Raw genomic sequence first — 12,384 nt, 5'->3', positions numbered from 1 at the left:
GGGGGGGGGGGGGGGGGTCTGATATTGTAGGAGTTGTATTCAATTCCATATGCTCCTGATTTATACCAGATGAAACTAGAAATCCGTGATATACAATGGGGATTTTAAAAATCGATAATTTAAAATGTATAACTTGCATATTTCGTCAATTTTAGGGGGAAATGCATATTTTTTGATTTTCATTCGTCTATTATGCATGTTTATTATTTTCTAAAAAAATGTTATATTTTTCTTTCTTCAGCCGTGTTTTTTAATAATAATATTATTATTGATTCTAAAAAATATTTTCTAATTTTTGTATTAATTAATGTTGGTATTTATTGCCATTGTAGTCGATATTCATTAAATGGCAACAGTGCGATGTGCATTTAATTTTTTCGCACTGATATAAATACTGATGTACTTTCTTTTCGAATATATTAAGGTATTTTTTCAGTTCAGTAAAATTGTCAACATTTAAATAGTTTCCTGTCATATTTGAAGTATTATGCATTTATTTTCCCATATTTTACATTTCTTTTGAAATTGGGAAATTAATAACAACATAAAATGGTGCTTTTGCACTTTTGATTGTTTTTCTATTCTATTAATTGCAACGCGGATATTCTGTCGTCGACAAATGGGAATTATGGAAAGTAAATTTGTCTAGTTTCTGCTATGAGTTTTGATGTTAAGAATATTAACTTGGTCTTATATTTTCTAAAATCTTCATATCGTTTACTAAATGAGTTTTTATTTATTGAATGGCCGATTTGAAGCACTTCAAATCAATAATACAACTTGAGCTTTCTGTGTGCTCTCTCAAAAGTTCAAAATGATCAAGATTTCCGCTGCCACTATCTTCTGCAAAAAGCTGAAGTTGTTGAAAAAAGGACGGTTTCTAGTAACGTATGTGTTGTATTACCTTTACCTTGAAGCTTTTTATTTAAGTGATTAAGAGACGAAGTCAAATCTACAGCAAAATCCAATTTTTGTGGGCAACATATCGCATAATTCGGGGTAGTTGATGCCTTTGTTCGTTAGAAAATCTGTTATGGGTTCGAAACAAGCTGTAAAGCGCTTCAAAATAGCCCCTCTCGATAACCAACGTACATTATTGAACATAAGAAGATTTATGCAACGGGCATTAACTTCATCAAGTAATACACGAAACGGTCTAGAGCTGAGGCTATAAATTTGTTAATAATTTTCACTTCTAGTGCCGTGATTTGGTTCATATCAACTGGGAATATTTGAGCACATAAAGCTTTTTGATGAACGATACAATGAAAAGATTGTACTTCATGTTTCATATTTTGGCCAAAAACAATTATAATTTGTTTATATTTACCAATAATATTTGGTGATCCATCAGTGCAAAGACATATCAGCTTATCTAAGTTGATTTCCCTTTTTTTACAAAGTCTGTATTGGCAGCACAAATATCGTCTCCTCAAGTTTGATCTGTGAGCTGTAGTAAACTTAGTAATTCTTCAGGAATACCTGTAGATGAAACATACAGTTGCATTAAAGTGAGTTGCGCTCAAACGCCACATTATTTATGACTAGCTAAGGAAAATACTGGTGATGACTTCAGATCGGAAGACTGTTGTTCTGTGACATTTTCAGCCATTCTAATAACTCTGGACGGGCCGATAGCATAAAATAATAATATGCGCACCCCGGACACCTAATTGTTGACCACTAACACCTAGGACAGTTCTTGAATATATGAGGACCAGCTGGGTGTGTAGTGGTGTAATAGCTCGAACAGCAGTGGTCGGGATTGCCGGGCAAATACTGTCGAGCTACGTAATGCGTGTAGTGTATTTATGTGTATTATTTGTGTGTTATGTGTGTATATATGTGGGTGTGTGTACAATAAGACAATAATAATAAAATGGTAACACGGTTTCTGGTAATAATTTGCTGTTGCTGTATAATACAAAATTTAAATAATAATGATACAAATATATTATAAAATTCACAGCAATATAATAGATATAAAAATATAATATAAATAATAAATCAAAGCCCTTATGGCTATAATAGTATATAATATATTGTGGCCCTTCTGGCCCAACAGAAAAAAGGTACCTATGTATAAATGCCCGGCCCTTATGGCCAAACAAATAACAATTTAATGTGATGGCAGCTATTAAAGCTGTAAATCAGTATAAGCATAAATGATACTAAATTATATATATTATAAAATTCACAGCAATATAATAGATAATAAAAATATAGGTATAATTCACTGTAGCTATTAGAGCTACGTGAAAATATAAAAAGATTAGCCCTTCTGGCTCAACAGAATAGCAATAATATATAAAATAATGCGTGCAAAATAACGTTCGGCCCTTATGACCAAACAAGATATAAATATAATGTTTTGTTAAATTGCAGTTAACAAAATATAAAAATAATGATAATATGCGGTCCTTATGACCTAGCAGAATATTTAGTACCTACCATGCGCCCTTCTGGCACGGCAGAATATAACAATAATTGTAACAAACATATAATAAATATAATAAAATAACTCACAGTTTGTGGAGCGCAGACTGGCCAGCTGGTCCTGTGCTATAATATGAAAATTGTACAAAAAAAACATAGGTAAATGAATAATAAATAAAGATATAGTATTGCCTTTATGGGTCACAATAATAAATGATAAAAAATCTTCGGCGATCAGAACCGAAAGAACAATAATATAAATACAGTGCTGAAGTAGAGAATTACATAATATAATAATATTAGTGGCGATTCGCGCTCACAATTTTGGTTAACACTTAATATAATATTAATAGGCCCTTTTGGCGCTCACGTGTATACAAAAGCCGATGATAAATTTTACTTGTGAAAAAAAAAAAAAAACTAATATAATAATATTAATAACATAACCCTTTGATAGAAAAAACGTTGTTGTTTTTACGCATCGATGCTGCTGCGACAACGTACGGCACGAAGCCAAGAACTAATCACGGCGGCCGTGTTATATTATATTCGCGTAGACGGAGCGGCGGCACGATAACATTTAATCTACATATTATATAACTCACAAGACATTTAAATAGGTACATACAAAAATAAATATTACTACAACAGGTGATAGTGTGTGTGTGTGTGTGTGTGAGTCCAGCTGTCCTCGCTGCCCGATAATGATATTTAATTCAAAACAATACGATGCATCCACAGTACTATGTTGCGGCGGCAACAAACTCTATCACGAATAGTAGTTGCTGACAATAGAATATCCTTTATTTTATTGATTATTTGTTTTATTTTTGAATTCAGAATTCATTAATTTAGAATGATCCTAAGATAAGATGATTTTTACATGTTAAACCTAGTATAAAATATTTGTATATTGGTAAAAAAAACATTTTGAACGCTTAATTTGACTTAAATAACAAATGTTTATTTTTAAATGCTTATAAATTACATTACTTAGAATTATATAATATGCTTAGAACGCATTACAAGATAATATACTACTTGATTAGTTATTAGTTATTATAGTAGTATACAAACTATTTTGTTTTGAATTACGATGTACCGACAATTGAACAGGGTTATGGTAATTGTAAACAATTAATCAGGGTTGTGAAAACAATATTTGTTCAGTAGATATTATACATATTTTTACAGTAAATTGTTCTTGGATCGTTAAGTATACACATTTCAGATGTATAAAAATATTTCAAACAGTATTTATCTCTGTATTTACATTCAAAATAAATTCTATATTGATAATTATAAAATTGACTTGAATTTATTGCACTTTGTCGTCCATTACCCTTGTACATCAGTATCTGTAAGCGGGATCACTATAATACATACAGTTTTAATAAACCTAACAAGTCGTTTTTTTAATTGATCAAATCTCCGGATGAGTACATAGTCAACGGTCTAGGAAAGTTACGCTTGAATACTGATACTCAGGCATAACTTTTCTTTTTTTTGAGGGGGGAGGAAGGGGTAGTGAAAAATATTGATGTACATAATAAATTCATGTTTAAAAGTTAGAATGTTAAATGGGATAATACATGTTATTCCCACCGAAATAGCTATTGGCGTGTTTGAAAAATGTATTGAAACTGTTTGCGTACTTTTAAAATGAATGGTTTTATTTTATAAAAGGACGTGAGCTTGATTGTCTTAAGCTCAATCGTAGCTTCATCTAAAATAACTAAAACTCTCTGTTTTAAATAACGAATGCGTAATTGTATACTGTTTATAGTTATTACCGCAGGGCTTGAAACAAATGTTTTTGGAACCACTGTTAGCAAGACTCATGTATTTTAAAAACCATGCTTAAACCAATACCGTACCTGAAGAATAAAAATAATCGTTAAATATTTTAAGTGAACTCGGTTTTAACCTATGATAATTAGTATTTTTTTACTTAAATCTTATATGAATGTATTCATTTTTTGTTTTAGATTTTTGAACAATGTTACGATTTAACCGGATGTGTAGAAAAGAGTAAAGCAATGATGAAACAGCTTGAGACTGTTCCATGTTTAAGACTTGGTCTTGGAACTAATTTATCTTCTGAAGTTAGTAACAGGTAAATATCTTAATTCCAAATTTAACTCGATGTATTATATTGTGCATTGGTCCGTATTTAAACATAAAATTAAATTTAGTTATTTAATATTCTGTTTTAGGATTTTATCCATTTCGCCATGTAAAGTTTCCAGGAAAAATGTTAAAATAGTTAAACAAACGAAAGATAAAAAAAGTATGCCAATCCGTTTAAAAAAAAAAATTGAAAAGAAAATCATTCAATGTTTTGGAAAGGATCATTACAAAAATGATCGAAAAATTCTCTTTTCAAAAATAATTAATGATTATACTAAAACACATAATACAGATTATAATTCTGATACAACGACAATTTCAGATACTGAAATCGATGAGACTGACAATTTTTGTCGCCTAACTAAATGTTTTCGCGTAAGTGTCACTGAAATCGATTCTTTAGAAGGAAATGCGGTGACTGAACCAAACACTGATAGTATTGCCCTAGGACATTCTAGTTCATTAAGTAACCCGCAACTAAATACTGATGTTAACGTTCAAAACGCTGAATGTTTTGCACTTTGGACAAATATTGATCTTGAAAAAATCATGTTTCCGCGATTAGTAATAGATGAATGTAGTCATAATTCTTCTGATACCAACATTGACGTTGAAGAAATCACGGTTTCACGATTAATTATAGATGAATGTAGTCAAAATGCTTCTGACACCAATATTGACACTGAAGATTTTGCGGTTTCACGATTAATTATAGATGAAGGTGTGCAAAATGCTAAAGATTCTCCATTGAAAACTAAAACCGATGTTGAAGCAATCACGTTCCCACAGCTAATAATAGATGAATGTAGTCATGCTAATAGTATTATAAATAATGGAGAAATTATAAATTTAGCATTAGAAAAATATACAAGTACTCAAGATTTGGCCAGTTCTCATATAAACGCATTGAAAATTGACACTGATATTGCCGATTCGAAAAAACCATCTGAAATATTGGACCATACAAATATAGAGCTTAAAATTAGAAAAATTTTAAATCCCGATGATAATGTTTTCAACAATTCTATAATAAAAGATTTAGCCACATATTTTTTAAATAATGATTTTCTATCCAAAGTTGATGTATTATGGAAAACAACGGAATCAAAACTTGTTGAAGAGTTAATAATAAAGCTCCTTAATATGTTTAATAGCACCAAATATAATATGGCACTATTTACAGGTTGTGTTATTTGCATATTTCGGGAAATTGCTCAAAAGTCTTCATTTCCTCCACGTCAAATGAAATTTAAATTGATTTTGCTCCTTGATGCGATTAAAAAATATATCAAATTTCATGATAATGAATTATGGAGGAATTGGTTTTTACCTATTATGTTCTTCGATTGGTGTTTTATTGTGGCGTGTATCTTCATGAATTCTAAAAATCAATTTAAAATAGATCTCAACAAGTCAGTTATTAGAAATGCAACAGCTTACTATAAAATGGTTAAACGGTGTAAATATCTATTTATTGATCAAAATTCTAAAACAATTAAGAATATTGGTGTATTTGAATTGTCAAGAATTGACGACCTGTTGGAATTCGATGGTGTACATGCTACTAATGATACTACAGAAATACCAGATATACCTTCAAATGAACTTGAGCGCAAAAAACTCGAAACGGATGATAACTATATGGATACTATTGATCTCACCTTACCAGAAAATATAGAAGAAGTGTGTCCCGCTCCGGTTTATCCTAAAATATCTGTACGTCCTGAATTTATGTATTCAAATTCATTTATTAAGAAATCAAATTGGTTTACTGGTCCTGTCAGTGAAATTTTGAAAAAATGGAGTATATCAATGACCAACGGGAGTTTTAAAAGTTCCACTGTCCAAAATAATTCTACAGTTATTGTTAACAATGAAGAACCATCATCTGTTAATAAACGCCGAAGTGCAACAAACAAACCGACTAAAAATAAAAAATCCAAAACAGGATTTGAATCCCCACGTGTATTTTTTACCATTGCAAATAATCCTACAGAATTTGATATAACTTATGGTTCACCGTCAATCCCTCAGATGTCGAGTTCATCAGAAGTCGCTCAAATGTCAAGTTCATCAGTAGTCCCCCAGATGTCGAGTTCATCAGTAGTGTCTCAAGCAAACCTTCAGATAACGAGTTCATTAGGAGTTCCTAAGACGTCAAGTTTATCAGCAATCTCTCAGATGTCAAGTTTATCAGCAATCTCTCAGATGTCAAGTTTATCAGCAATCTCTCAGATGTCAAGTTTATCAGCAATCTCTCAGATGTCAAGTTCATCAGCAATCTCTCAGATGTCAAGTTCATCAGTTGCCCTTCAGAACGTCAGTTCTTCAGCTGTTTCTCAAAATTTGAGTCCATATTACAATAATTTTTCATCCAACAATACCGATAGCCAACTCCCGGTAACACCAATCCCTCGGAATTTAAGTATATATTACAATAACATTGTTCCTGATACTCAAGTACCTTCTGGCTTGCAATCAATTGTCAATACTACACAATTGTCAAATGCGAGAGTTACGAATCCACCAGTTGAGAAAAATATAACATCTACTTTGCATTCACATTATTCAAATATACAGCCATCAATTCACCATCAGCATTCAACTGCTATGAATTCGCAGCTTCCGAAGGCAGCAAACACATGGCCATTAAACCTCTATAGCAATTTGTGTAGTGATCCTTCTTATAGTAAATCAAGTACTTCCCATACTGACTACATAAATTCTGCCCCGTCGTATCCACAATCGCAATATAATCATTACATTCCACCAGCCACTTTATATCCTCGACATTCAAATGCGCTTACATATCCATTAAACTACATACCAACATCGAGTGATTTATTAACAAACACCACAGCAATGGTATCATCAGTGAACTCATATATGGAGCATCAAAATTACATTTATGGAAATTCTTGCTTAAGTCAGAATAACTTTCACAATACCGATCACAATACCCAGGTAATTAATTATCATCATCATTTTATAGGTTTGTTAATTACTTTATAATTTAAATTTAATTGAAACCCAACACAATGAAACATAGAGTAGGTATAAATAAAATTGTGTGGCAGTTAATACTGTCTGTGCGAGTATAGGAATTAGGCAATATGTTGCAGGATAAGGATATATGGTAGCATCATGATAGTTACAGTTTGGGATTATGTCGAGAAAATCAATGATGGATCGATATTTTATATGATGCGCATCTTGTAGAAAGAAGAATATGTATGTTATGTGTTTGGTGGTTATAGATTTTAAGAAATCAAAAGAGTTCCGAGAGGTGTTTAAAGAAAGTGAGAGTATATCTGAACGTATTAGAAAAGATGTATCAAGTGTGTTGACGAGATTGAAGAGTGTATGTTGAGAAATGAAAGAATTTAGTTTAAGTGTAAGTGTGACCAGGGTTTAGCCTTTACCTGTTTTCTATTTATTAACGAAATTACGAAAAATATATAGGATTATGTGATATGTAGTGCTTGATGTTTGCCAATAATGTTGTGTTAGTCGTTAGGGAAGAGAAAGCTTGGATGATGTGAACGATGTATTGAAAGAGTGGCGAACTGTAATTAAAGGAATGTAGGATTAAGACAGCGTAAATTGTGTATGAGCTTGGAGTAATCAATCAAGAAATAGATATTGAAAGCCATGTGATGAAGATGATTTAGTGTGTGTGTGGATTTAAAAGGTTTAACTCTAGTACTTACGGTTAATAATACTAAAGATTTATAATTTTGTAGAAGACCTAAGAAATATGCTTAATTTATGAAAAGGATAGAAGCGTCAGGTTTTTATGTGACAAGAAAACGCAGTTTATATTAAACGGTAGATTGTATAGAACAGTTGATATACCACTAACGCTGTATAGATAGGAATATTAGGTAGTAGACAATACATCCAAAACAAGTGGAACAACAGGTTACCGGTCATGCTCTGATGAGGGGTGACTTGGAGGGAGTGAGAGTATCTATTGAAATTAATGTCGAAGTAAAGATAGGAAGTGCGTGCTCGACGAAGAGATGGATAGACTGAATAGATTATGAGTTATGAGATACAAGTGAGGCGGGGAGCAGATTTCTATAGACGTGTAACTACTAAGACTAACTCTGAACCTTGCTCAATATCTTTGTTTATAATTGATATTAATAATATAGTGTCGTATACGCTGATTACTCGAACGTACACAATAAACAACCACCAAAAATATTGTAATACGTTTTTATTTAATCACGAGTCACACGATTACCATCTCTGACCATTTTCCTGTTTTAACAACTCCCTTATATACACATTTTAAATTTTGACGAATAATGTAAAAATTACTGAATAATTCATTTACAAAATAAATGTTTTCTTAATCTAGTTTTTACATACTAACATTTGTTTTTACTGCATCTTGCATAATTTATATTATTGTTATCCTAGCCTACTTGTATGCTTTTTGTTGTTGTTTAATTTTATTTGTTATGATATTTCTTATTACCTATAATTGTTTACTTAACCTAATTTTTAAGTACTAACAATTAAAAGCTTATTACAACAATAGTTTTATAAATTATATCATATAGGTTAAAATCTATGAATAATATTTGATGATGATTAATGAATATTGATCATGATTTTAAAACATGTACAGGTTTCACCAGATTTGCCTGATGCACGACTACCTAACATGCCAAATCACCAGGATTCTAATACTTTAAAGAAAACGGTAAATATTGATTGGTTACTCATTTAATATGGAACTTGATATTCTAATAGTATAAACATAAGATAATGGGATAGCTTTTAGCACCTATTGGTTTTACAAACATTTGTGTATTTGAAAGGCAAAATAGGGAAAAAACAATATTTATCCAACATTTTATATAGTTCTAGTAACAGGTTTAAGATTATAAAGAAAATATTTGAGAAACTTAGGGCTGCCATTCGTCCTGATTTGGCCAGGACTAAACCGGTGTTCAGCACTCTTTTCGGCATTCATCAATTTTTGCCCGGTAGCATAAATACTGGCAGGAATACGATTGAGAATGGTCATTATTGGCGATACCTTTTTTAGACCCTTTTGACTATTACGATTGAGAACGCTCAGTTTTTATTTTTCCGCGCAACGTTTCCAAACTTTGCTTTATAAAAATCGGCTATGGCTATAGCCTATATAAATATATATGACTCTTAGAGCTGCTCATACACTGTCTATGTGACATTCGCTATCTTAATGATATAATACATAGATTTTAACAATTTTTGAAAAAAATTATAAAAAATGATATTATTTTAGTGTAATTCAAAAACCATAAACCGTAGACTCTTGAAATTTTTACCAAATATTTATTTTAGCATGTTCCACAAATAGCACAATTTTTGAAAAATTTTAACTCTTTTTGAGCTAGTTATGGCCTTCAGAAATTTTTAGAAAAATGTAATTAATTTTTAAATTATCCTCGAAATTTTAGTGAAAAAATATTAAAATTAGAATTATAACAAATTATAAATTAAGGGCTGAACATATTTTTTTTAATATTTTTTAATTATTTTATTGAATGTTTTATTTCATTTTTATTTTGACTTGAATATAGTTCGGCAATATTGCACTTAATTTCGTTCTCAATAGTACTGTTTTTTTTGGGTCAGCGGTTATTTCATTGTTCCATTTCGAGTGATCTCAATCGTACGCTAAAAAAGGTCGAACGTTCTCAATCGTTTATTATACAGCCTAAATAATACCGGTTTCCTATAAATAAGGAAGTCCCGTGTCTAAAAATTGTTTAGTCTTACAAAAACCTATAACAATTTATTTTGGATGCTTATATTTTATTTTAGAAATAATTATCCATCGGGTATTTTATCATCTATGTTTATCAACTGTTTGAATCAGATAGTTCGAAATTATCTTTATCTCTAGTCGTCATATTAGTCTTTTAATGCGTACTTAAGTAAGGAGAACATTGATGTTTTATTTTCTCATGCATGAATAATGTTCACTAATAATTGGGATAATCAGAATTGGTACAAGTTGTATAAGACTTAAATTAATAGCAAAAATATCAGCCTGAAAATAATTTAAAGAGGATGGATGTATTCTATTTAAATGGAATGTCCCAATTTTTAGCCTTGAGATGACTGGCATTAGTTTCTCCATCTTACAAGTGCGTTACATAGAAAATGTATGCTCTGTAGATTACTTGTAGCTTCGTTAGTTTAAAAATTACAGTGAATATGAAACTATTATGAAACTTTATCAAAGACCATTATCTGTGTTCGTACGTGGTATTTTTTTTTCTTTTTAAGCTTCGGCAACTGGGGCCATTAGCTGTAGGTTGTAGTACTGTAGGGTTTTGGGACTGTAGGGTTAAGGAACACGTGTGTGGTGGTATTTTTACTAATTAAACATAATGAATTTTTAAACCATAAAAACTTTTCGTATTTGTGATACCGAAAAATTAAAATCAACGTTTCACCATCAAGGTTTTTTTATAGTGAAAATGTAGTTCTTAAACTTGAACTACAGCGTTCTTACCCGTTAAAAACAGTTTTTGTTATGTTTAATATTTGGAAAACGGGGAAACAGCCCATGTCGGGGTAGCGTCCTCTTAAATAAATTGCAGCTGCTATTTATTTGCCAGCAGAAACGTTTTAACTATGTAGATATTATATCATTGTATTATACTTGCATAGCTAATTGAAAAATTTGACCCATTTGATCTATTGGATATTTTGTTTCTATTTTTGTATTTTAGTTTTAAAAATATTTTGGTGCTTGAAAAGTTGAATTTATACTAATTTATAAATCATTTAATTCATCTTTTTTAGTGTATGGCTGCCAATTGTACAAATACTTCAAATTTGTCTTGTAATAATTGTATGGTTGCTTTTTATTGCTGTGCAAAATGCCAAGTAAGATTTTTATGTTTTTTATTTTCCCTATGAAACCAATTTTTACCTGATATTAATAATATTTCAATAAATATATTTATAGCAAATAAATTCTATTTTGTTACAAAGTATTTTTATTGATTTATTTTATCATTCCTAAAATTTTCCCACACTCCATCCATCCATTAGTATAGTATGCAGTGTTAGATTTAGCTGTATTTATATTATATATTCAAACATACTGTCAAGTAATTAGTTAATTTTTTTTTGTTTCAGAAATCTGATTGGCATTACCACCAAAACGAATGTCGTCATAGTTTTTAACTGGATTGTAGTTTATTTAATCAAAATTATTAATTAAAATTATTATAAACATTGTTCATTATTTCACATTGATTTTTATTTTATCATATTACATAATCATATCAATTGCATTTTCTTTTGTAATTGATTATAACTTCATTTATTTTTTCATTTATGTATTCAATTTTATTATTTAATTGTTAAATACCTATGACATGAGAATAATTGTTATTCTAATAATAATAATTATTATTTTCATTATTATTATTATTATTGTAATAGATAATTTTATTACTGTTGTATGTTTTATATAATAGGAGTGCATGACTTTTCTATTATATGGTTTACTATAAGTTCATAGTATTATTATTTGTATACCTACTGTTGTTATAGTAATTTAATTGAAAGACTGACTGAACTTTATAACCATTTAACTAAGACTATTTTAATTTTTGTTTGTTATTCAACTTACCTATAAGTATAATAATTAAAAGAAGAGTATTTGATAAACTGTTTAGTCAATAGGTAGTTTTAAAACTTGACTGATTTTTATGCAGACGAATTCCAGAGGTGAAGTGGCTCCAAAATTCTTAGCGGGTAAACCTATATTTTCAGGCTTCTTTTCAATATGACCTT

General features: G+C 30.2%; 1 protein-coding gene across 1 annotated transcript in view; it reads left to right on the top strand.

The window, feature by feature from the left end:
* The window catches only part of LOC111033932, a 24,940-nt gene extending 13,021 nt beyond the window's left edge, over positions 1-11,919 (top strand). Inside the window, exons 4-8 of the mRNA XM_022314889.1 lie at positions 4,425-4,552; positions 4,653-7,530; positions 9,206-9,280; positions 11,383-11,466; positions 11,722-11,919. Of these exons, the coding sequence (XP_022170581.1) occupies positions 4,425-4,552; positions 4,653-7,530; positions 9,206-9,280; positions 11,383-11,466; positions 11,722-11,769 (3,213 nt within the window). The 3' untranslated portion in view covers positions 11,770-11,919. The remainder of the gene's footprint in view (positions 1-4,424; positions 4,553-4,652; positions 7,531-9,205; positions 9,281-11,382; positions 11,467-11,721) is intronic.
* The last annotated feature ends 465 nt before the right edge of the window (positions 11,920-12,384 follow it).

Source organism: Myzus persicae, unplaced genomic scaffold (genome assembly GCF_001856785.1).
Source record: "Myzus persicae strain clone G006 unplaced genomic scaffold, MPER_G0061.0, whole genome shotgun sequence".
Taxonomy (NCBI): Eukaryota; Metazoa; Arthropoda; class Insecta; order Hemiptera; family Aphididae; genus Myzus; species Myzus persicae.
The sequence above is the reverse complement of the archived record's forward strand: the minus strand, read 5'-3'. Positions and strand labels throughout refer to the sequence as shown.